General features: G+C 41.6%; 1 protein-coding gene across 4 annotated transcripts in view; it reads left to right on the top strand.

Moving 5' to 3' along the window:
• Positions 1-24,243, top strand: part of LOC133479240 (plakophilin-4-like) — a 37,281-nt gene extending 13,038 nt beyond the window's left edge. For 2 of the 4 annotated variants that reach the window (XM_061775944.1, XM_061775952.1), the window contains 19 exons: positions 333-367; positions 645-752; positions 3,566-3,720; positions 5,001-5,445; positions 7,788-7,958; positions 8,612-8,813; positions 9,797-9,929; positions 12,343-12,556; positions 14,272-14,455; positions 15,760-15,877; positions 16,142-16,336; positions 16,473-16,646; positions 17,172-17,322; positions 17,668-17,860; positions 17,962-18,046; positions 21,096-21,213; positions 21,298-21,429; positions 21,739-21,812; positions 23,112-24,243. In XM_061775944.1, coding sequence (XP_061631928.1) covers positions 333-367; positions 645-752; positions 3,566-3,720; positions 5,001-5,445; positions 7,788-7,958; positions 8,612-8,813; positions 9,797-9,929; positions 12,343-12,556; positions 14,272-14,455; positions 15,760-15,877; positions 16,142-16,336; positions 16,473-16,646; positions 17,172-17,322; positions 17,668-17,860; positions 17,962-18,046; positions 21,096-21,213; positions 21,298-21,429; positions 21,739-21,812; positions 23,112-23,363 — 3,139 coding nt within the window. In that variant the 3' untranslated portion in view covers positions 23,364-24,243. Of the gene's footprint in view, positions 1-332; positions 368-644; positions 753-3,565; positions 3,721-5,000; positions 5,446-7,787; positions 7,959-8,611; positions 8,814-9,796; positions 9,930-12,342; positions 12,557-14,271; positions 14,456-15,759; positions 15,878-16,141; positions 16,337-16,433; positions 16,647-17,171; positions 17,323-17,667; positions 17,861-17,961; positions 18,047-21,095; positions 21,214-21,297; positions 21,430-21,738; positions 21,813-23,111 lie in introns of all 4 variants that reach the window. The other 2 variants (XM_061775936.1, XM_061775930.1) reach the window with 2 other exon arrangements.
• Positions 24,244-26,616: the final 2,373 nt, after the last annotated feature.

The following is a 26,616-nucleotide window of genomic DNA, read 5'->3' as shown; positions in this document are numbered from 1 at the left end:
CAGGTGTTTGATGAGCATTCCTCAACTTTCTCAGCCATAAAATTCCAAGTTAATGATTATTTGCTAAAAACAATAAAGTTTATCAGATTGAAGATTAAACAGCTTGTCTTTGTCGTGTATTCAATTAAATATAAGTTGAACATGATTTGCAAATCATTGTATTGTTTTTATTTATGTTTAACACAACGTCCCAACTTCATTGGAATTGGGGTTGTACAAGCCCTTCGACCGTGGATGTTTCACTCTTTTATAGAACACTTTTTTGTTTTGTTAGCAGAGTAATAATGTGCTTTGACGCACATTGACAACTTTTCTCTGTCTTTTTGCACAAGCTCGTCTGAGAAGTCGTTTGCTTGGAGGACAGCGGGTATGAATTCTTCATTTTTATTTAACATTCATCGTAATATTTTTCATAAAAGATATGATCCACTAAGGCTCTGTATTTCGAAATATTACTGTCACGTAGTTAATTTACAGTCGAAAGACGAATCAAATACAAATCAAATATTCATTTGTTGGAAAAGACAAAACTTTCTTTCTGATTAGTAGGATTCAGACTATGAGGTGGAAATGCAACACGACACAAAAATGTTTATGTAAAAGAAGTGGCTTTTTGGACCTTGAATTATTGCATGCTTTTGCAGGAGACTCGCAGGGAACGGTGGCATCTGCATGTCAAGGTCGTCACATGGAGGCAGAGGAGGGACTCTACCCGCCTGAAGCGGACCGAGCATCCCTGCATGACAGTGAGGGTCTGTCACTTGTGCACACATGGTCACACTAGAGGAGAAATCTGAACCCTGAAATCTTAAAGTAAAAACGGACGTAGGCCTTTCCAGTCCATTTTTTGGGGCCCCCCCGAAAATTATTCACAGCACCCATAGTATTTAAGAAATAAAAAAACAAATCTTTTTTTTTTTTTAGGTTGTCTTTTAACAACCTAGAAAAGTGTATAAAACAAAAAACAAAAAAAAACCCTACAGCACTTGGTGGTAACGGAATATTTTAACAACAAAATTAGAGCAGCACCCACATTCCGCCCAGTACCTCCCATCTCTTCCAGACTGGGCTCTGAGTGCTCTACCTGCACAGAGAAATACGCTGCATTCCAGTGATATGGTATACATACCTGGCTTAAACCAGGATATTTGGCACATTTCTCAATTTGAGCCACTCAATACCGACACAATATTATCATTACAGTCCCGATTTTTGCTGCACTTAATCGTACGTCACTGTTTATACTGTCAGCTGGTAGGAGTTTATGCCAGCAACAGACAACCAATGAAGTTTCACACTACAGACCTATGTTAGCAATACTTGCACCTTTTCATCTTGCTTTGACACAATGATGTTTTCTCTAAAGATTAAGGAAAGGTGGGATAAAGGTTAGGAGATTTGACTTCCTGAGGCCCCCATACTTCCTTGGCAGAAATATACTCAATCACGTACACCATTTTCAAATACCTTGGCTCCGTGGTTGGAATGGATGCAGATTGTACCCAGATTAGCAATGGCACAATATGCCACCAATTAGATAATTGGTTTGTGGAGGACAAAAGAGATTGTCCTGAAACAAACGAAACAACTGGTGAAATCTTTAGTCTGGAGTACTGCCCTCCCTATATGATGGGAGAAATGCGGACTTCTAGGCGCAAAATGCTTCAGTTCAGATGGTAGGACATGAAGATCAAATCTTTGGTTTGCCAAAGTGTAGGAGTAACAGAGAAAAAGTCTACTTACTTGTCCAGTTAAAGAAGAGGGAAGCCTGTATATACAGTATGCATAAAGTCACTGGAAGCGACATTCAGATAGTTTAGAACAGATGTCCACAGACGGTGAAGTTGAAGGAAGGGGGAGGCCAGGGAGAAGATAACATCAGGAGGGGGACAGGCGGAATCATTATGGCAGGAGAATGCCGACGGTTCTTCGAGGATTACGGCAAATCAGCAGCAAGAGTAATGTCTCGTGTTTGAAGACCTCCGGTTGTAAAAATTGGGAGAGCCTTTGAACAACCTACAAAAAGTGATTACCGTATTCTCACTTTCCATAGGGCGCACCGTATTAAAAGGTGCAGTCTCAATTACGGAGTCTATTTCTGTATTTAACACATACATAAGGCGCACCGTATTATCGGGCGCAGGCATGGTAAAACATACGCTAGCTTAAAACATACGGTAGCATGCATGCACGCTAAAACAATGTTTTTAAAAAGGCAGCGGGAGCAAAACTGAGTTCGGTTGTACTTTATTGAAGTATTTAACAATGTACTCACGTTATTTTTTGATCAATCCTCATCCACAAATCCATCAAAGTCCTCATCTTTTATATCCGAAATGAACAGCTGGGCAAGTTCTCAAGCAAACACGCCAGGTTCGAGTCAGTCTCGTTGCCGTGCGACTCCTCAGAAAGGATGCCGGCTTTTACGAAAGCTCGAACAACAGTGCAAGCAGACACATTAGCTCACAACTTCACTTTGAACGCCCTGTTTACACCGATGTCCAGCGGTTGGAGTCCCATAGTCAAGCCTCCCGGAATGATGGCAAGCTTCCTCACTCGCACTCACACGCTTCTCCCGGCTGTTCTTTGCTCATTAATCCTTTTCTCGAGTTGGCCACCTCGCCTTGTTTCCGCGTTTTCTTTTTCTTTTTTTCCCCGCGGAAACTCTGCTTTCTCTTCTTGACTTGGCAAAGCTCGTTTTCCTGCTTCCTCCACTTGCGAACCATGGATTTGTTGATCTTGAATTCTCTCACGGCTCCACGTAACTGACAGCTTGCAGCTTAAACTGTGCTTCATAAGCGTGTCTCTTTGTAGGAGCCATTTTCAGGCGTCTTTAGCCAAACCGATGTTGTTTTGCACAATGCACACCCCGGCGCTACATACCTACTGGGGGCGTGGCTTTAACATCCTCCTTCATGCACCCTTCCCCTGTCCTCAGCCACGTCCGCTTTTCCTCTGTGTAAGCAATGTATTGGCAGGAAATGCTAAAATAAATAAATAAATAAATAAAAAAATAATAATAATAATTTAAAAGTCCAGCGGTGCACTCATCACACAACAACATTTATAGATGTTGGAACTTGGTGCACACATAAGGCGCGCCGCATTATAAGGCGCCCCGTCCATTTTGGAGAAAATTTAAGACTTTTAAGTGCGCCTTATGGTCATGAAAATACGGTAAACAGATTTTTGAATCATTTCATCAGATTTCAGCATCATGGGACCCTCATAAGTTGATCATAAGTAATCATACAGCATCCAAGCAAAGCTTTGATAGCACATTTGCTCTCATTTTACTCCTTGCTCAGTCTGAAAATAAAAACATCCCCCGCAAGCTTACTCCTCCTTTTGCTTCAGCAGAAAGTAGGCCAACGATGAAGCTGTCTGCACAGTGCATATTGTTCCTGTAGAAGCATCAAGGCTGAATGCAGATATCCATGTCGCGTCTTTCTATTCAAAATGCCTTTTAACAAGTTTAAAGCCAAGTGAGATCAAATGCAGATGAGTAAAACGCAGGGACTGGTGACTGATGCTGTCTGAGCGATGTTTCTTCATCTCCTCGCAGACTCGGGGGGCCACTCCGCTCACATGACCTCCTATTCAGACAGTGGCTACCAGGACAGCAGTGTCGGTTACTACAGCAACCAGAATGTGGTGCGTTCGGAGCCCCGTGCTTCCGTTTTGAGAAGCCCAAGAGCTGAGGGTCAAGCGTCTGGCCAGGTAGGATAGGTCTGACTGGTATTAAGGCTTGTTTGATTTTTCTATGCTTTCAGTTTGTTCCCGGCTATTTTTGGGCATATGTACAGACATACAGTTGTTACCTAACATGAGTTCTTGTCATTAGTATGAAATATTCAGTCATTTCAATTTTTAACCCTTCAAATTCCAGTTTGTTTGCACAATACGCACGTTTTTAAACATAAACAAAGTGATGATTTTTTTTTACTCAGTACCACCTGTTTTTTTCTGAAAATCTTCTTTTTCCTTTCGGCTTGTCCCGTTATGCATGTTTGATCCCGTTAGGATGACACAGCACATCATCCTTTTCCATGTAAGCCTATCTCCTGCATCCTCCTCTCTAACACCAACTGCCCTCATGTCTTCCCTCAGGACATCCATCAACCTTCTCTTTGGTCTTCCTCTAGCTCTCTTGCCTGGCAGCTCCATCCTCATCCCCCTTCTACCAATATACTCACTCTCTCTCCTCTGGACGTGTCCAAACCATCGAAGTCTGCTCTCTCTGACTTTGTCTCCAAAACATCGAACCTTGGCTGTCCCTCTGATGCGCTCATTTCTAATCCTATCCAACCTGGTCACTCCTAGAGAGAACCTCAACATCTTCATTTCCGCCAAATGCAGCTCTGCTTGCTGTTCTCTCTTCAGTGTGTTCATGCTTCAGAGGGTTCATCCAAAGAATTCCCTACCGGAATGGTCGTCTCCCAGGTTAACAACATCCACCACCGTTTTTTCTTAAATTGCTAATAGTAAAGTCTTTCTACAGCCAGCAAAGAGAGTGTCCAGTTCTTAAATCATAATCTAATTCTTCTTCATGGTCAGCAGAGGGTATGTCAACCTCTTAAAGTCAAAATGTAATAATTCATTTACTCCATTACTCCACCCACTAAACACATCTTTTGGAAACTAAGACTATTACATGACAGTGCTCCCTTGTCCAAAAATGTATGCTATCTGGTAGAAAACAAAAAAAAAAATTGTGTGAATCTAGAATTAAACCATTTTTTACCCAAATTATATGATTCAATCCAATAAATAACAAAATATAAAAAAAAAAAAAAAAGGATTCATTCGTTTCACCTGGCCAAAAGTGGCCACGATAGAGCCAAATTACAAAATCAGACAAAAATTGAAACCCTTGGGAAGTAAAAAAAAAAAAAAAAAAAAAAAAAAAAAAGGAAGTGAGGTGGGCACAAAAGACCAGCATAGAGCCCACAGGGTAAATGTGGATTTAAAAATCAGAATCCTGTTTTTTCTCTTCTCAGCCATCTGGCCGGATGCTGCGAAGGATGGCATCCCTCCCATCCAGGAGCCAGTCTCCCGCCTGTGCCACGGTCTCACCCTCTCGCATTTCATTGCGAACATCCCAGGGCAGCACCTATGACTCGCCCATTCTCTCAGAGCCCAAATCGCTGGCCACAGTCTTCCCCGGAACCATCATGCCACCCTCCTGCCCGTCACTCTCCTCCCCAGGTGACGGCACGCCGGCCTTTGGCGGCAGGGGGGTAGGCAGCAGTGGCCGTCTGGGCTCCACTCTCTCCCTCATTGAGGGGAGGGGTTTGCTGGGGTCACCCCTGCGCACCGGGATGACTGCAGTACCCCAGCATTACGGCTCCACGCTGCCCAGACAGAGCCAGTCACTGGCCTACGGAGCTGACCCGTATGGACTGTACCAAAGGAGTGCCCTGCCCCGCCCTGACAGCCTCATAGGTTAGTCACGTTTTAAAAATGTCTGTTATGCCCGCTAAAATAAAACTTAAACCGAGACAAATTGTCGCTGTTGCTGTCATCATGGGACTATTACTGTTGTTTATATGGCTGTTGTTGTGCCCATTGTTCTCTCTTCTATCCTGTTTTCTCTATTGTGTTTGTCTCTCCTTTTCAACACAAATGATTGCGACAGAAAGACAGACAACCTATTATCTACTGTACAGAGCCAGGAGAGGGTTTTATGCAAGTACAATCAGGTTATGAGGATAACAAAGTTGTCCTTTTTAAGCATACAACCTTCTGCGGGTGATGATTGCAGAGAAGTTGTAGCATTGTGGATGCTGCAACAACACCCATTTACTCTTTGGTCACATCACTAAGCCTCTCCCACTGACCCACATAGCAAGATCTCTATCACAAAGCCATCAGCTGATAATCATCTGGCAGCAGCCAAAGGCTTTAGACTCCCATCAGCATCTGCTTTATACTTGATTTTTAACTGAGGCACTCTCTTCTTTTTCACGTTGTGTCTGTCACTGACGAGTGCACACACACTCATGCACCCTTTGTATACATTTGTTTTGCTTGAGCAGGCGAAAAGAGAAGAACGATGTTCAAGAGTGTGTACCTTTGAGAGGCAGTGAACTACAATTAAATGCCTCCTGTTCTCCGGCTGAGTAGTTTTCTGCTAAGTGGCCTAATACGTCACCCAAATCCTTATTCATTCTTAGTTACCTACGACATCCAGCATAATCCCAGATTACAGACAGATGAGCAATAGATGGATGCACATAATTAGGATGGTGCTCAGCACTGGTACAGTAAATTAGGTAATAAGCTGCCCAAGAAAATTGACAGTATTTTCGTATCATTAGCCCAATAGCGTAAATGCATAATCGTGGTACAACTACCAACATGCTTGCTTAAAATTGTGTTTTTTCTTTATTTCTGTTTAGATTCTCAGTCATCCAGGTCATAGTAATAAGCAAAGTTGAATTGAGGCAACTGGACTCTTCTTGTTTGTTACATTTGTTATGTTTGTTCTTATTTACCGAAAATGTTTAAAAGTGATTTAGGCAATTATGCTGTCAGAATGACGATATTATTCTCTGTAGCACATGCTATGATAAGGAGTACACTCCCCCTCCAAATTCTTTGGAACGGAGTGGTCAATTCCTTCATTTTTGCTCTAGTCTGAAAACATTTGGGTGTGACATTAAAATTTAACTCAACTTTATCAATGAGCACTTTAATAAACAAACACAGCTGAAACAAAGTGCTGTACATGAAAAACACACAGACGAAATTATAATGTAGTCTTTACAGGAAAAACTCTAATCAGAAACTGAACGTAGACATTCTGTGCTACAGTGGTGCCTTAAGATTCGAGTGACCCAATTTACATGATCTTCAAGATACGAGCTATTGTTTGGCCAATTATTATTATTTTTTGCTTTGACTTGCGAGCACAAATTTGAGTTTTGAGCTCTGTATGGTGGCAGTGACCTCAACATAACTCCCTTCACAACATGCAGCATTTTGGCAGATAGTGAACATTATTCCCAAAAAGAGGCTTCAAGCTGTATAATGACACGGCCAGTTGAAGTTTACGGTCAAACTAAATATAAAACAAAGAGAATTACATGACATGTATTTAAAACTTCGCCTCAAAGTCCTCTACCTTAATGCTAACACATAATGGGAAAGGCCATAGACGAGCTAATAAATAGCATCTGTGTTGCAGCGTTATAACCCTTTACGCAATGGATATTTGAACACAAACAATGATGTAACACATGTAGACAGACAATATAACAGTGCTCGCAGGCATACTGTATATTCTTTATACTTTGCGAAGAACGACTAATATTACTGCGGCTTACTGAGGAGTGACCGTCCCATTTATATCTGTATGTCTCATTTACTGTCCCACGGTGGCCAAGGGGGAAGAAAGAGTAGCACCATGTCCATGGAGTTGAAGGAAAGAATGTGGAAAAAAATGTCAATTAATTTCCTTACATTCTATTTAATTATATCTTCACTATATGTTCTTATACATCACAATATTATGGAATTCTATGTTTCTTATTAAAAAACACATTACAAATATATATATATTTTTTAGAGGGGGCTGTAATGGATTAAAGGCTATTCCATTCATCTCGGTGTAGAGAGATGGTTTAAGATATTAATATTTTCAGTTATGAGCTTAGCTATGGAACGAATGAAACTCTCATCTCAAGGCAGCACTATATTAATTGTATGAATGATCAATGTAATAGGACACACCTGTTTGTATGATCCCGTTTACATGCACAGTAAACAAATCTGTGCATCTGCAGGCCTTCACAGCGCCTATGCTGGTCAATCAAGCCAGATTGAGCCAGAGCTGAGGGCAGCGTTTTCTCCAGATTCTCACATGGCACCAGTTTTCGATGACCCCACCTTCCACAGCCCCTTGTATCACAGCCCCTCGCAAGAACTGCAAGGCTCTCTCTATGGGACAGGTGCAGGTACTGCAACTCTATAAATCTCATGGAACCTCTAAAATGGAAAACTAAATCCATTCCGGCATGCTGGTCGAAATCTGATTCGGTCAGATTTTGAATTTGATTCCCCATAGAAGAAAAAAGGGAAAATAGAATTCTTGCTTTCTAGCGTCAAACTGACATCATCATATAAGTTATGGGAGAAGATGAGAGAGACAAATAAAATTTGAAGCGCATTTTGACACCAAATGCTGTCATTAGCTTGGGGGGGGGCGGGGGGGGGGGGTAGATTTTAAAGAGTCTTCTGTTATTGACTTGAAGTTATAGTTTAAGATGGTTTGTATTACATTGCTTGTAGTACTAACAGAAAAAAACAGATCTGCTGACACAAACCTAATTAAATAATTCTGGTGGATTAGGCATGTGACTTTGAACTGATTTCTATTATCCTGCATAATTATATAAGATTTCCCCTCCCCTGAAAAGCATGATGAGGGAAATTCCGGTTTACATACACAAGAATTCTCCCAAAAGTCCGAACTTAATGACTTGATGGTTTGTTTTTAGAAACGTAAACAAGAGAATTTTCAGAGCTTCTTATTAAACTTTTGAGTCCCAAGAGAGGCTAAACTCGCCTTTCTTCTAAGTCTGGAGTATCCTTGTTTCATATCTTCCAGGTGTGGGGACCCTCCGTCGGACCACAAGCCATTGCAGCACTCTGCCGTACCAAAGAAGCAGCTATGGGCTAAACAATGCAACTATGTACGTCGACTCCTTCAGGGTCCCCAACGAGCCAGTCTACTCACACCAGCACTCGGAGCTGGTGGAGCGGATGGTCACCCGCACGCCATCCATCGAGAGCATCCACAAAGACCCCAGGTGCACGAGAATAAGCGCATACATTTTTAAAGGTTTCATTTGAAGATAGCCATTACCTCTTGGCTCCAATATAGAATACCATGGTACCGTGGCTCATAGGTGACCCAACTTAAAGTTTTTATAGCCATGAGCCATTGCTTGGTCGAATTGTGGTGTAGGCAAAAAGTTGACTTAGGAGTCAGCTTCAACCACTCCGCTATCAGAACTTCACAACATTCAGCCACCATCAGTTGTGAAAGTGAAAGTATGGGTAACTGTTGTGTTTTGTGTTTGCATTTTCCATTTTTTGTGCAGGTATTTTGCCTCAAGTATTTTTTTCCAACTCTGCGTCTTAAGACACTCAGTGCTGAAATCAGATTGAAATAATAGAAAACACAGAGCAAGGTCTGCCTGTAGTCGACTTGGTGAAGCAACACTAGCGTAGTACTTCTATGATAAAGTATGTACTGTACTGAAGCAGAAGGAGTTGGTAAAGGCTGTAATGCCAGCTAAAGGTGTTAAAATCATTTCTACGCTGCAACCTCTGTCCATGAAAAGATGGAGAAGCTGTTGAAAGCGAGGAAAGCGTGGCAAAAAAGGCAAAAAAAACAAAACATTAAAGAACATTATGTTCCAAGAAAGTGAAGTGAAAAACATACCAATTAATGAAAAAGATTTATTTATTTACATTCTATTTTATTATGTTTTTACTGTACATTTTTTATGCATTACAATGCTACATTAAAATGATAATGATTAACAATTACAATGCTTCTTATTAAAAAAAAATACATTTTTGGAACGGATTCATGTCATTTCTGTTCATTTCAAATGGGGAAAGCTGATTTGAGATACGAGTGATTTGAGTTCCGAGCATGGTCACGGGACGACATAAACTCATAAGTTAGGGTACTGCTGTATTGATGAATAGAGCTAATTTCACAGGTGTGGAACGGAGATAAAGAGGAACTCAATTTGTCCTTTTGCTCTTACTCCCCACCAAGGGAGTTTGCGTGGCGAGACCCCGAGCTGCCAGAGGTCATCCACATGCTGCAGCACCACTTCCCGTCCGTGCAGGCCAATGCTGCAGCTTATCTGCAGCACCTGTGTTTTGGAGACAACAGGGTCAAAGTGGAGGTGAGACGTCAGGCACCAAGAGGAGGGGGGCACGTAACGTTTCACATTCAAATTTAGCTGCATTGTTTTTTAGCGTGTTTGATACATTAGAGTTGAAGGATGTCAAAGTGCCCCTTGCATTCTTCCATTTTCTGTATGCAGCCCTCAGTTGGAAAAGTTAAGGTACCCCTGCTTGCTCAATCAGTTGATATTAATGATTAAAAACTAATAATAGTTAACTATTCAGATGGAATGCATGTACAATAATCAGGGGTGTCAAACTCAAATTCACGGTGGGCCAAAATAAAAAATTGGGACAACGTCGCGGGCCAAACTCAATATTTAATGAAAAATCACTTCAATGTGCATGTTTCCCTTCTCTCCAGAAATGTAGCATTAAAGTTTATCATATGACAACAAACTTACATTTTGCTTAAACACTGAATCTGGAATAAACATACTTTAATATTATAAACACGAGATATCAAATTTGCGATACAAATCAGTGGTATTTGTTTGTTGTTTTGTATTTATATAGATAACATGAATTCTTCTGCCTCTCCATCTTCTATTTATCCATCTCCAACTACCTTTCTTTTTGATGTAAATCTTTTTTCAAAGGCCAACAACAAAACAACCCAAAAAAATAATCCAAACTTCAAACTAGTAACAGTCCCTTGCCTAGGAGTTGATAAAGGGGATTAAAAAAAAACATTAATTCAATTATGTTATATTCTTTGTTACTGGCTTGTTGCTCTGCACACAACAAACAGGTCTGTCTTTTACTTTATTGAACAGACAATCTACCTCCCACCGCTCTTGGAAGTTAACCGTTTTCCATCCTTCGTTTGGCCATTTTTGGGAAGGGGAAGTGTAAATTTGCTCGAGGAGACTGGTAGCAAAGTTGCTAACGACAGCAACAGAAAGGGAAGGGGCGCTCGCCGCTCTAGACTGATGGGCCAACACACTAGCAAAGCATTCTGGGATTTGTAATATTAGTGGCGCATGTGCTATATACTGGTGAGCAAGCTCTAATACACTTTTGATATGGTCTTGTGGGCCAAATATAATTATATCGTGGGCCAAATTTGGCCCCCGGACCTGAGTTTGACTTATATGATGTACATCATGACATGGCTTGTCTGTTATCCCATAAGTACATTCTCCGCTAAAGCTTTTTTACTTTTGTGAGATGCTGGCACCCAAAATGAGCCAAAGCACCATCTGCTCCAACTCAAATTTAGAAAATATGGCTGCCAAATGTTTCCAAGCTCTGATACTCTTCTCTTTAATCTCACTCCTGTGCAATAAATAACTGCAGCACAATGGCATTGTGTGATGGGACACTCCATTGGGTTTGTTTTGTTGTTGGATGATGTCTGATGTGGCCTGAGTTGCCATCTGGTCACATGCCACTTCTCATAGTAACAGAGAGAGATGTTTTCAGACATAATGGAATGGAGAATCAGAGAGTTGTTCTATGTTTTGAGACCGCTTTATTTTGAGCCCTCAGAAGACTGCATCTAATCGGCCAGTATGTCCAGTTTATGCCTTCGTACAGGTTCTAATTAGAGTCAATGAGAGGTGGGGGACTTGACTTGAGTCACTCAAGTGACAAATTTTTAGACTCAGGACTTTCTTGGCTAAAACTTGGTACTTGGCGACTTGGTATTCAATAATGATGTAGAACCATCTCAAGGATGATCAAAAGAAATGGACAGCACCCGAGTTAAATATATGAGGGTTTGAATACTGGCTGTGTGATATTTCAGATTTTCTTTTTTTAATAAATCTGCAAAAATTTCAACAATTCTGTTTTTTTCTGTCAATATGGGGTGCTGTGTGTACATTAATGAGGAAAAAAAATAACTTCAATGATTTTAGCAAATGCGGCACGGTGGCCGACTGGTTAGAGCGTCAGCCTCACAGTTCTGAGGTGCGGTGTTCAATCCCCGTCCCCGCCTGTGTGGAGTTTGCATGTTCTCCCCGTGCCTGCGTGGGTTTTCTCCGGGCACTCCGGTTTCCTCCCACATCCCAAAAACATGCATTAATTGGAGACTCTAAATTGCCCGTAGGCATGACTGTGAGTGCGAATGGTTGTTTGTTTCGATGTGCCCTGCGATTGGCTGGCAACCAGTTCAGGGTGTACCCCGCCTCCTGCCCGATGACAGCTGGGATAGGCTCCAGCACGCCCGCGACCCTAGTGAGGAGAAGCGGCTCAGAAAATGGATGGATGGATGGATGGATGGATTTTAGCAAATGGCTGCAGTATAACAAAGAGTGAAAAAATTAAGGGGGTCTGAATTTTTTCCATACCCACTGTATGTGACTTACTGTGGAGAGAATTCCTCCACTTTTATGTGAAAACCCTCTGTTTCCTCATAAGAGGAGACAAGCTATCAGCATCTCTGATTGGTCCTCGGTTGCTGTGCAGGTGTGTCACTTAGGAGGGATCCAGCACCTGGTGGATCTGCTGGACAACAAGGCAGCCGAAGTACAGAAGAGTGCCTGCGGGCCCTTGAGGAACCTTGTGTATGGAAAAGCCACAGACAACAACAAGGTGGCGCTGAGGAACTGCGGTGGCGTCCCTGCACTGTTGCGCCTCCTCAGGAAGACAACAGACAACGAAGTCCGTGAGCTAGTGACTGGTATGTCTGGACAATCAATGGCTTCACCGTCCCATATTTGGAAAATATTTGCCTTGTCTGGGCGTCTGAAGGGATTTTTTTGGAGCATCTTTGAGGCAGTTGTTCAAATACTGCCTGTGGGGTGTTCTGAGGCATGGATGTACCCATAACGTTTTCATGCTATTTTTATTTTTATGTATTAGTACAGAATCAGTACTTGCTCCATAAAAAAAAATCATGACAATAATCGGATTAGCGGCACTGGTTAGAGCGTCTGCCTCACAGTTATGAGGACTGGGGTTCAATCCCCGGCCCCGCCTGTGTGGAGTTTGCATGTTCTCCCCGTGCCTGCGTGGGTTTTCTCCGGGCACTCCGGTTTCCTCCCACATCCCAAAAAACAATCGTGGTAGGTTAATTGACAACTCTAAATTGCCCGTAGGTGTGAATGTGAGTGTAACTGGTTGTTGGTATGTGCCCTCCGACTGGCTGGCGACCAGTTCAGGGTGTACCCCGCCTCCTGCCCGATGATAGCTGGGATAGGCTCCAGCACGCCCGCGACCCTAGTGAGGAGAAGGGGCTCAGAAAATGGATGGATGGATGGATATGTTTCTCTGGTGTATTTTTGTACTGTACTCCACTTTTTAAGAAGACATAACTCTGAGAGTTGCAGAATGCGTGAGCAGTGTTCCATTGTCCAGACTGCAGTGTATCACCTGTCTTGTGGGTGGTAAGAGTGCCGACTGTGTTTTGACTGAGCGTATATCAGGACATACTGTATGCAATATATGTGCTGTTGAAACAGGATGCCAGTGGCAGCTCTGTAGCCACACCGCACATTGCCAGGACACCAGATAGCTATGACTCTCTAAATGATTCTCAGCACTAAAAATATGGGGGCACGGTGACTGACTGGTTAGCACATCTGCCTCACAATTCTGAGGACTGGGGTTCAAAACCCGACCTCGCCGGTGTGGAGTTTGTTTTCCCCGTTTTAGGTTTTCTTCGGGCACTCCGGTTTCCTCCCACATCCCAAAAACATGCATTTAGGTTAATTGAAGACTCTAAATTGCCCATATGTGTGAATGTGAGTGCGAATGGTTGTTTGTTTATATGTGCCCTGCGATTGGCTGGCAATCAGTTCAGGGTGTACCCCGGCTCTCGGCCGAAGATAGCTGGGTTAGGCTCCAGCACGCCCGCGACCCTAGTGAGGATAAGCGGTACAGAAAATGGATTTAAAAATACAGGAAGAATTCCTCATCATGTTTTTAAGGAAGGTAGAAACTCATCCGTGCATGGGTGCATAGCACATCCACCTCACAGTTCCGAGGTTTGGGGTTGGTTTGCATGTTCTCCCTGTGCTTGGGTGAGTTTTCTCCAGGTACACCTGCATGCATGTTAGGTTTATTAAGGCTCTAACTTGTCAGTCGGTGTAATCGTGAATGCTTGTTAGTCTACTGTATCGTATATGTATGTGCCATGTGATTGTCATTGTCATTTTTCTCCTTACTCAACTTGTGTAGGGAACCTTTTGCCGCTTTTCCATCTTTCATTTTCAGAACTTGACCATCTTATGGGGAAAAAAATTTTGCAGTGGAAACACAATTTTTACAAGAAAAGGCTTTGAGTGGCTGTCAACTATTTTTTTATGCGGGGTGTTCTTGTGTAGAGTGCCTTGAAATAACTTTCTGTTGTGAATTGGTGCTATTTGAATAAAATGTACTTGATTTGTACAACAGGGGTCCTGTGGAACCTCTCCTCCTGCGACGCAGTGAAGATGACCATCATTCGTGATGCCCTGACCACACTGACCAACACGGTGGTCATCCCCCACTCAGGCTGGAGTAGCGTGTCACACCGTGATCACCATAAGATCAAGTTTCAATCGTCCCTACTACTTCGAAACACCACCGGCTGTCTGAGGTGAGACACACATCACTCTATCATAAACATAGAAAATCGCCTGCCATAGTTAAAAATGATAGCAGTGATTTTATAGTAACAAGCTAGAATTTGAAGGGGTAAAAAAAAAAAGTATATTTATACTAATGACAAGAACTCATGTTAGTTAAAAACCTAACCCTTAAAAACACACACAAAAACTAATTAGATTACAGTAGGCAGGTGGCCAAAAATGGCCACAAAACAAGCTGAAAGGGAAGTACAAATCACACAAAGCCTGAAGCTTGATTAACAAGCAAACAAGTAAAGTGATGCCTTGATGCTGCAGCATTTTGCCAGCAGTGCACTGCAGCACTGTGGTCTCATAGTCATGTCAGCTTAATGTTTGCCACGGCTGAGGATTGCTATTCGAGGATATGCTCGCTGTCTTGTACTGTATCCAGGCAGTTTTGAAGCCCCCGTGCGGGGGAAGTCGCTCATTGTGCCCACAGCAATTTAAGAAAATGAAAGAAAACAAGATAATCATTTATTGATGCCCATAGGGGAAATTCCGGTGTTACACCAGCACACAGCAGATTTGAAAAGCAAAATAAAAAAATAAAAATAAAAACATATAGGGTGTCTAATTTTGTTTTATGAATGTTTTGTGTTCTGTCCAAGAAATTTGTAAAGGTTGTAAACTTTTTAAAGGTGTTATATAAATTAAGCTATTATCAAAGATTAATCAAAATCAACAACTAATCAATTATCAAATGAATTGACAAATATTTTGATATTAAGTTAATAATTTAGAGACCTTGAAATTTTCAAAATCCTTAGAATTTCAGTCTCTTAACACAAATATTCTGATTGATTATGTTTGTGTTGAATCAAAAAAAGACATTTTACTTTGGAAAACAATGAGCAACATTTTCTACTGTTTTCAATTTATGTTTGTGCATTTTCTGCACTGTGAATTTGAAATAATTGTTTTTTAATATAAGGATGGAAATTTAAAAAAGTTTTTTTTCATCTGATTCATCAATTAATAAAAAAACAACAACAGATTAATCAGTTATTTAAATAATTGTTAGTTGCAGACTAACTATTGTTATTATATACAGCAACTTTTTGAAAGGTCCAATTAGATATTTTTTGAGCCACAGATATAAACAGCGTTTGAGTCTATGAATGAGTATTGGTTGAGGTTGGTGGTGAAGGGGTGTAGTAGTGACTAGTTGAAGCATGACATAATAAAAGTACAAAATAGTCAAAAAGGGGAAAAATACAAATAAAGGATGAAGTTAATGGAGCTGTTTTACAATGTGCGTACGCGTGTGTGTCAGGAACCTGAGCTCGGCAGGGGAGGAGGCGAGGGGTCAGCTGCGCTGCTGTGAGGGTCTGGTGGACTCACTGCTTCACATCCTCAAAGCCTGTGTCAATACCTCTGACTATGACAGCAAGGTGATGCAAACACACACACACAAACACGCATGCCCAGTCGCTTTTACTCAATGGAAAGCTCAAACTTTATAAAAGAGGGAAGAAAGACTTGGAGTAATTCTGCTTTATAGGACATTTCACCATGACGTCACACATACTTCACGCGCACTCCATGGAAGGAAAACCTTCTGTCATGTCACCAAAGCAGAGCAACTGAGAAAACAGGGGACATAACTGCTACCTAGTGTTTAAAAACACATGATCAAAAGGTCTATTCAACCTCAGATTGTGGAGAACAGTGTGTGCACACTGAGGAACCTCTCTTACCGGCTGGAGGTAGAGATGCCATCCTCTCGTCTCCTCGGCAACCAGGAGCTGGACACCCTCCTGGGATTCTCTTCCACGGCCAAGGAGCTTGACTACATCTGCTGGGGGAAGAGGAGGCGTGGTAGGAAGAGGACCGACTGGCCAGATGAAAACGTAAACAGTGAAAACAACATGGTTTAAAAAAAATGATAATAGGTTGTTACAAGTTTGTTTGAAATAGTTTCTTCGCATTCTTAAATGATTTTTATAGAAAGCAAGCAGTATCTTCTTGTGCGTGTGTTGTGAGCAGTGGAACGGCATTGGACCCATCCCAGGCTTTTCTCAGGCTCTGAGGGGTGCCGAGCTGCTGTGGCATCCGATGGTGGTCAAACCGTACCTCAACTTGCTGGCTGAAAGCTCAAACGCTGCCACACTGGAGGGGGCTGCCGGCTCGCTGCAAAATCTGTCTGCGGGAAACTGGAAGGTCTCCTAACACTGATACAGCATCTGAATTATCTAAATATATTCATATTCAGTAGCACCTTTACAGGTGAGCTTAGACCGCTAAACGTTTGAATGCAGTTTGAAGTACTGTTGATCAGTTGATAGATGTCATAATGGACTCATAATGTCAAAATGTGAACATCATGATGTAGAGGACTGTTTCGACACAAATACTAACTGAACCTGGAAATGTATTGATTCATTATTGGATCAAACACCTGTTGTACATTTTGCCATTCAGCCGTTTGTTGGAGAAGGTCGTCATTAAAACATTTTAAGCAGGTCAAATTAAGTTCACCTCTGAAAGGTTGAAAGTGCATTTTAAGTTCATCCTGAAATTTCACCTAAAGGTCCTCCCTCCCTAACTTTATGTGAGTAGTGTAATTTAAATCCACATTGAAAAAAATGTCGACTAAACATGCAATTACAGTTAGGAATGTAAAAGCACAATCGGAGCATGAAAAGGTGTGTGAATATTTTCCTTTGTCTTGTTGCGCATGTCCAGTTCTCGGCCTACATCCGAGCAGCAGTGCGCAAGGAGAAAGGTTTGCCCATCCTGGTGGAACTGCTGAGGATGGACAACGACCGCGTCGTCTGCTCCGTCGCCACTGCCCTGCGCAACATGGCGCTCGACGGACGCAACAAGGAGCTTATAGGTACACCCAAAGCAATTGATGATTTTTGGTCCCTCGATTTCTGTCACTATTATTAATCATTCTTACATACCCAGTTATGGTTTTGAATCTCAAAAGGTAGCATATTCAGCTATGTTGCAACATTTCAATTGAAGCACAATGGGAAAATACCTTATTGCAAACATTTAGCTTTGTACGTAACTCTGTTCTTCCTCAATACTCCAAGCTCTGTTGACTGTTAATTGCTCTTAGGGGGTCAGGTGTTCAGGTGGCTTATGCCTGGGGTGGACGCACACACAAATGAGTCAGTGAGCTTGCGTGTGTTTGCCCTGTATCTACAAAACAAATGACTGTGTCATCCCACAGGAAAGTACGCCATGCGAGATCTGATTAACCGGCTGCCTGGTGAAACTCCATCGGTGCTGTCAGATGACACGGTGGCGTCCGTCTGCTGCACCCTGCACGAGGTCACCAGCCGCAACATGGAGAACGCCAAAGCTCTGGCCGACAGCAGCGGCATCGAAAAGTTGGTGGATATCAGCAAAGGACGAGGCAAAGGGTGTGTTCTAGCAGGGGAGCGTTACGATGCTGTTGTGAAGTAAGAAAAAAAATAAAAATAAATAAAAGTGTGACGTGTGTGTGTTTTTCATTGTGGTGCAGGTACTCAATGAAGGTTATGAAAGCAGCTGCTCAGGTCTTGAACACACTGTGGCAGTACAGAGAACTGAGGAGTCTCTACAAACAGGTCAGACACTTGAGTGGGAAATAAAACATGTTAATATCACCATAACGTGCCTTTGAGACTTCCCGGATTTCATCGCCGAAAATCTGAGATTTTCCAATAAATGTCATTCTATTAAGTAGATGATGTGCTGTTAGAAATCCATATTGCTAAGGCTCCCACACTGTTTTTTTTTTCTTTAAAAAAAGATATATATAAATTAGACAGGGTGCTGACTGGGTGGACACTTGGCTAATGTTAGCATTTAATGAGCACATGGTGGACCTTAACTTAGCAACATGATGCAATTAGCATGCTGACTGTGTAATGTTTGATAAATATATTATCATATCAATTGATATTTCATTATGGGAGAGTGGACACAATTACATACATAATAAGAGGAAAATTAGAATACGTACTCTGCAACGAGTCACCGTTTTAGTTTCCATTGAAGGAAGACAATATTTTGGTAGTAATGTCGCTGCAAACATCAAAGGATTTCTTAACGGGGCAGTTACCCCAATAATGACAGCATGGACAGCAAATTCAGGGACACGTGCAAAATGTTCCATATGATTATGAAAATAGAATATACATGATCAAAATGACACCTTTTAGCAAATAAATTGTAAAATATTTTTGATTTAGTATCATTTAGCCACTTATTACACACACTGTAATTAACATTTGAAGCAACGTATCATTGTTATGGTATGTGTGCCAATGTTTGCCCACTTATAATACGACAAAGTTTTATTATTCTGCAAAATTTTCATGATCGAGTGATTCTGATGAGGACGCTTAACGCAATTCATCATGATAGTAGCCCTCATTACATTGGTTAACAGCAGATGTGGAGGGACCCAGTCACATGACTCTACTTTGACCAGTATTTATTTATTATTTTAACGGTCCCATAATTTGGGTATTTACACTTCCATAGAGTGACTCTCTAACATGGTCTAACTACAACCCCAATTCCAATGAAGTTGGGACGTTGTGTTAAACAGAAATGTTTAAATGTTAAATAAAAACAGAACACAAAGATTTTCAAATCATGTTCAACCTATATTTAATTGAATACACTACAAAGACAAGATATTTAATGTTCAAACTGATACACTTTATTGCTTTTAGCAAATAATCATTAACTTAGAATTTTATGGCTGCAACACGTTCCAAAAAAGCTGGGACAGGGTCACGTTGACCACTGTGTTACATCACCTCTTCTTTTAACAACATTCAATAAACGTTTGGGAACTGAGGACACTAATTGTTGAAGCTTTGTAGGTGGAATTCTTTCCCATTCTTGTTTGATGTACAGCTTCAGCTGTTCAACAGTCCGGGGTCTCTGTTGTCGTATTTTACGCTTCATAATGCGCCACACATTTTCAATGGGAGACAGGTCTGGACTGCAGGCAGGCCAGTCTAGTACCCGCGCTCTTTTACTACGAAGCCACGCTGTTGTAACACGTGCAGAATGTGGTTTGGCATTGTCCATGAAAAAGACATTGCTTGGATGGCAGCATATGTTTCTCCAAAACCTGTATGTACCTTTCAGCATTAATGGTGCCTTCACAGATGTGTAAGTTACCCATGCCTTTGGCACTAAGACAGCCCCATACCATCACAGATGCTGGCTTTTGAACTTTGCGTCCATAACAGTCCGGATGGTTCTTTTCCTCTTTGGCCCGGAGGACACGACATCCACAATTTCCAAAAACAATTTGAAATGTGGACTCGTCGGACCACAGAACACTTTTCCACTTTGCATCAGTCCATCTTAGATGAGCTCGGGCCCAGAGAAGCCGGTGGCGTTTCTGGGTGTTGTTGATAAATGGCTTTTGCTTTGCATAGTAGAGTTTCAAGTTGCACTTACGGATGTAGCGCCGCACTGTATTTACTGACATTGGTTTTCTGAAGTGTTCCTGGCCCATGTGGTGATATCCTTTACACATTGAGGTCATTTTTTGAAGCAGTGCTGCCTGAGGGATTGAAGGTCACGGGCATTCAATGTTGGTTTTTGGGCTTGCCGCTTACATGCAGTAATTTCTCCAGATTCTCTCTACCTTTTGATGATTTTATGGACCGTAGATGATGAAATCCCTAAATTCCTTGCAATTGTACGTTGAGGAACATTGTCCTCAAACTGTTCGACTATTTTCACACGCACTTGTTCATAAAGAGGTGAACCTCACCCCATCTTTGCTTGTGAATGACTGAGCAATTCAGGGAACCTCCTTTTATACCCAATCATGGCACCCACCTGTTCCCAGTTAGCCTGTTCACCTGTGGAATGTTCCAAACAGGTGTTTGATGAACATTCAACTTTCTCAGTCTTTTTTGCCACCTGTCCCAGCTTTTTGGAACGTGTTGCAGCCATAAAATTCTAAGTTAATGATTATTTGCTAAAAACAATAAAGTTTATCATATTGACAAGCTATTTAATCTTCAATATGAAGATTAAATAGCTTGTCTTTGTAGTGTATTCAATTAAATATAGGTTGAACATGATTTGCAAATCATTGTATTCTGTTTTTATTTGTTTAACACAACGTCCCAACTTCATTAGAATTAGGGTTGTATAAAAGTGTCAATTTCATTAAAAAAAAAAATACCTTAGTTTTGTCATACGAGTGTCTGGAAGAGTCAGAAAAAGACAGACCTGGACTTTCCTCCAAACACCTGTTGGCAATTTTTATGTAGAGCTCCAGTTGTGCAAAAAGTACTTAAAACATTGAGCAGTTGGACGTGTGCTTTCAAAAGTTTACCGAAGGTCAAATTAAGTTCACCTGTAAAGGTTGTAGTGCATTTTAGGTTCATCCTGAAATTTCACCCGAAAGCTAAATATCCCAAACTTTTTGCTGCGTACAGTATGTTGTGACTGAGATGCTTTGCTATTGCTATACTATACTCAATATACTTGCTTAACCCAAGTAATGACTCCATCAGACGTCCTTGATTTTTGCCACAGTAACTAGTTGAGACTTACTTAAAACTTGAACGTTAAGACTCAAAACTTATGATTTCCACCATCTGTCTTTGGAATGGGTGTAAACTGTGTGTGCAGGATGGATGGAACTACACCCACTTCGTCACACCAGTCTCTACTTTGGAGCGAGACCGCTACCGCTCGCAACCGACGCTCCCCACCAGCCCCATTCACATGTCCCCCGTCATTCAATCTGGTGAGAGAACTGCCTCTCTGAATAGATGCATTCCAGTTGACAGATCAGGACATCATCTACTGTACATCTTCTAATCTTCCTCAGGTGGTAGTGCTACATCCTCACCGGCGATGCTCGGGATCAGGAGGCACAGCTCCAACTACCCGAGAGCGCAGTCCTCTATGCAACTCGACACGTACTACGGAGATAACAGTTCACACAAACATCAGTACACAGGTTCGTATTAATTTGTGGGTCACAGGGAGCACTTTGGTATTCATGTGGGGACCTTCATATGTGCTATTATGGTGGCAATTTAAGCCCGGAATGTAAATACTGATGATGTCACACATGCTCCCTTGTGGCAAAAACCTCACTGGCGCCTATTGTTGGCAACCATTATGAAAGGTCTACATGAAAGGGTTAGGTCTACAATGATTCTACCTGTATTTTCTTTGTGGCCCTTTTTTCAGTTGTATTTCTTATTGTACAGCACTCTATGGTTTCATCAGATGACATGTAAAGTTTGTATTTATGATTTTTCAGGGTCAGAGAAGAAAGCTGCATATTTCATTGGCACATACAGCTCACAGTTTGGAGACGAGCTGAGAAGGGCCCAGGTAAGAACACAAAAGGTTTCTCATTCAAAGGTTATACAGAGGGTCTTCAGTGTACGACGGAATTTACCTATAACACAGAAGTACATTTATAATTAGAGAAAATATTTGTATGAAGAACCCTTTCAACCAGTAATATAAAACAATGAACTTAAAAACAGTAAGTACAACAGTAAATTGAGTGTTCCCTCTTGTGCCGCGTGATAATCCTGCCTTGAGATACAAGTAACTTGACTTATGAATTTTGAGATACGAGCCATCGTTTTTTTGTTGTTTTTTTTGCTTTGATTTATGAGTGCAAACTTCAGATACGAGCGCTATACAGTGGCAGTGAATTGAACTCATCTCAGAAGAAGCAGCAGATAGAATTAGTCAGCAATTCTCCCAAATAAAGGCTTCAAGCTGTTTATTGCCAGTCCCAGTTGAGGTTCACTGTCAAACAAAACAAAGAGAATTGCACATTGTGTATTTAAAACAACCGCATAGCTTAGCCTTTAAGTCTGATGACTTAATGCTAATGCTAACACATACGGGGATATCTCAATAAATTAGAATAGTGTCAAAAACTGAATTTCGTTAGGTAGTTCAATTAGAAAAGTGAAACTCATAGAGATCCACTACACTCACTCAGTGAAATATTTCAAGATTTTTTTTATATGTATAATTTTGATAATTGTAGCTTACAGAAAACGAAAACCCCACATTCACAATCTTTAGATACTAGAATATTACAAAACAAACAAGAAACAATGGAAACTGTTTTTAATGTAGAGATTAGGTAGGAATTTGCTCTCAGAAAAACGTTTTCCCAAGTGTTTCATTAAACAAAAAAAGAGTGACGAAAAAAGTTAAAATTCTTTACATTTAATTATGTCATTACTGTATGTTTTTATGAAGTACAAAATCGCTGAGGTCCGGACTGTCAGAAATTGAGGACTGAGTATTTTTTACACTGAGTCTTTATTGGTGTTGTCATCATGGGACTTGTTGTTGTGCCCATTGTTCTCTCGTCGCTCAATCCCTCTGTCCTGTTTTCTCTCTACCCTTTGTCCGTCCATCTCAACCCAACAGTCACCCCACAGAGCCTGAGGTCTGATTGAGGTTTCTTCCTTAGAGGGAGTTTTTCCTTGCCTCTGTTGCCAAGTGCTTGCTCATGTGGGTTTAAATTGGTTTTCCTTAATGTATGAGGAGTGCACTTCTTGACGTGCTCAATGTGAGAAGTGCCTTAAGATAACCTCCGCAGTCAATTGGCACAATATAAATAAAATTGACTGGCGTTGAAACATCCATTTGCTTTTCCAGCACCCAGAGCCATTGTACGATGAAGCAGACAGGAAGAACTACAACAGACTGTACCTGTCATCACCGCAAGACTATGGAGTGGAGCGGTACGAGGACGACCCAGTCCACCTGACCCCGTCATCTCCTGATGGCTACATCGACCAGCCACTCCCATTCAAAACCAACACCAACTATGTGGACTTCTACTCCACCACACGAAGGCCTTCAAACAGGTCCAACAAGTTCACCGGATCCCCCGACTCCTGGGTGTAAAAATAAAACATTTGCCTGTGAACATCTGTGGTTGAAAGGTGTGCAAGAGTGCTAAGAAATCTGGGCTTGAAATATCAGCTAATATTAAACCACGTTCCTTAGACTAGTCCTAAAATATGAACCATAATGGCATCAGGTAGCATCTGTCTCACGCTGGTGAGCTTTAGAAGTAAGGAGCCAGTTACCAACTGATGTCCAAAAAGCTTATTTCTCTGAAGTCATTATTAGGCTCCAATGAGGGTGTCGGTGGAAGGTACGCTTAGAAAGCCGAGCCTGACATCATGTTTGTCTAATGCAATCATTTTCTCTGCGGTACAATTGTGCAGTCTATTGGTTTCATAATGTGAATATAATGGGGAGGTGGGGGTGACCCAGGACAATTAGGTGGAATTTAAAAGGGGATTCAGCAGCATCATTCATGTGACTCTGTCATCACCAAACTTGATAAGAGTCATCCCAAAAATATTTAATAATAAAGGGTTTCAGACCCAGGTTTGAAGACGACAAACTCACTGATGAGCGTCCTCACTTTGGGACCTAAAAGCAGAACTCATCGCTTTTATGTCTGTTGGCCAAAAGTGCAGTAGTATATCATTAAATATGTGGAAAAATATCTATTTGTATAGATACAATGTTGGAACCGTCCTGTTGAATTGTTGTATTTAATCTGTAAAACTTTATATGTGACCATGTGAGGAAGATTTTTTATATTATTTATGAATTATTTATTATTGATTTACCTGTGACTTGACCAAGCTAACAAAGCTGTCTGTTCTGTCCAAATCACTGATGAAGATTATGTGCAATGTTACAAATGGAAATACTGTATATGATAGGGGGAAAAAGATGTGATCAAATGATAATAAAAACCTCTAAATTATTTCTTTGCCTTAACCTCAACAGTTTCGTGCACTGACTCCTCCTCATCATAACAGCCCACATTTGGTCGTCATGGTGACTGCAGTTCAAGATACCAAGTTCTTTTCCAGGAACATCTGGATCAACAATTCTGATGCATAATATATCTTAGATAAAAGATGGGGATTCTTATATTAATGAGAAATGATGTACTCTTAGGCAATCATCTCCATGTCATGAAGCTTGACAGTTTAGCAAACCTCTTTCAAGGCAACGCCACATAGAATTGGGCTAAGAGGTCCCAGGGATAAACTAGTTCGCTGAAACTTTGGAAAGAGCTGCAGGACACAAAACAGAGAAACTACCGGTAAGTCCTGAATTTAAAGACAACGTCTAGGACACTAGGACACACGAAGCTACAGAAAGACAAAACAGAGCTGAAGTCTTGAAACTTAGATTAGCTCCCTTGGCGAGCGGAACAAGGTAATTTTCTTGGTGCTTATGTTGATTTGTACTGTTTTTTTTTGGTTTTATTTTTTTTACAGTGTATAGTGACTGCAAATGGGGTCTGATGGTGTGAAAACGACACCTGTTTAGTCAGATGAGGGACAGCTACAGTAATTAACATTTATCATGCTGGAGCCGTGAGAATGCTTTTCCCCGGCCTCATTTTGTCATGTGGGTACTCATTAAACCTGACGCTAGAACACAGCGGCTTTTTATATAGAATGCAGTGGGGCCATGAGACTCAAAACCGATTTCAGCAAGACAAAAAAAACATGGTGTTTATAGTTGATTAGAGTTCTTGAACCTAGAGATATCCGCCAACAGACATCACCCATCATTTTTAAGATTTTGTTTCTTTTAATGTACTGTACTTTCTTTTCTCACGGCTCCTTTCCAGCCACAGAGATTGCACACGCTTTCACAGGCTGCACAGAAGCTGCCTCTGAGTCGGCATAATGACCATAAGCCACGCGGCAGGACAATTTTCCCTCCTTTGAAATTCAGCGGGACAACGCGCCCCTGAGGGAACTGAAGGGTGCACCAGAGCCGCACAACTCGCACCGGTCCCCGTGGATGAATTTTACACCATCTCACCATGTGACGTGTGGCAGGCAAAAGGCTGACAGCCGCCCGTTGTTGTGCTGGACCTCCGCCGGCTTGTCTAACTGCTGTCGGGCTGGCAATGTGCTCGAGTCGACTTTAAACATTACAATTCACAGATTATGTTTTTTCTTTGGGTTGTGGGCATAGTTTCATGGCCAATTGCACGCTATACTTGTACAACTGGGTGAAGTTATTCATGAAGAAGGAAGTGGCAATTCTGCCAAATGGCCACAGCGCCGAATAAAGGCACTTGGTGTGCAGGCCCCCACCACGTGAAGTCACGGGGCTAGTTCTTAACCCCGCCCACAAAATCAGGTAAATTTAGAAGGAAGCCATATCTCAACATTTCCGTACTATATTGTTCGCAGTCTTTGTTTTCCGGACTTCAAACTTATTTGATATATTCAGAAACAAGACACAAAAATGAGTTTGGTTGCACTTCAAATTAAAAATTGAATCCTGTGCTGTATTTCTTCATGAACATCTTAAAATTTAAATTGCTTCATTCACTTGCTCCATGTAATGCAGCCCTATGGGGGGCACAAGTCAGTACAAACTGTAGGCCGGTCCCAAGCCCGGATAAATGCAGAGGGTTGCGTCAGGAAGGGCATCCGGCTTAAAACTTTGCCAAACAAATATGAGCGTTGATCCAAAGAATTCCATACCGGCTCGGTTGTGGCCCGGGTTAACAACGTACGCCACCGGCGCCGTCAACATCCAGGGCGCCGTTGGAAATTCAGCTACTGTGGGTCGAAAGCACAGAACCTTGAACTGAATGTGGGGATTTTGAATGTTGGGACTATGACAGGAAAATATCGGGAGTTGGTTGACATGATGATTAGGAGAAAGGTTGATATATTGTGTGTCCAGGAGACCAGGTGGAAAGGCAGTAAGGCTAGAAGTTTCGGGGCAGGGTTTCAATTATTTTACCATGGTGTAGGTGGGACGAGAAATGGAGTAGGGGTGATTTTAAAGGAAGAGTTAGCTAAGAATGTCTTGGAGGTGAAAAGAGTGTCAGATCGAGTGATGAGGCTTAAACTTGAAATTGAGGGTGTTATGTATAATGTGATTAGTGGCTATGCCCCACAGGTAGGATGTGACCTAGAGGTGAAAGAGAAATTCTGGAAGGAGCTAGATGAAGTAGTTCTGAGCATCCCAGACAGAGAGAGAGTCGTAATTGGTGCAGATTGTAATGGACATGTTGGTGAAGGTAATAGGGGTGATGAAGAAGTGATGGGTAAATACGGCATCCAGGAAAGGAACCTGGAGGGACAGATGGTGGTAG

Source organism: Phyllopteryx taeniolatus, chromosome 1 (assembly GCF_024500385.1).
Source record: "Phyllopteryx taeniolatus isolate TA_2022b chromosome 1, UOR_Ptae_1.2, whole genome shotgun sequence".
Lineage (NCBI taxonomy): Eukaryota > Metazoa > Chordata > Actinopteri > Syngnathiformes > Syngnathidae > Phyllopteryx > Phyllopteryx taeniolatus.
This window is presented reverse-complemented; position numbering and strand designations above follow the sequence as displayed.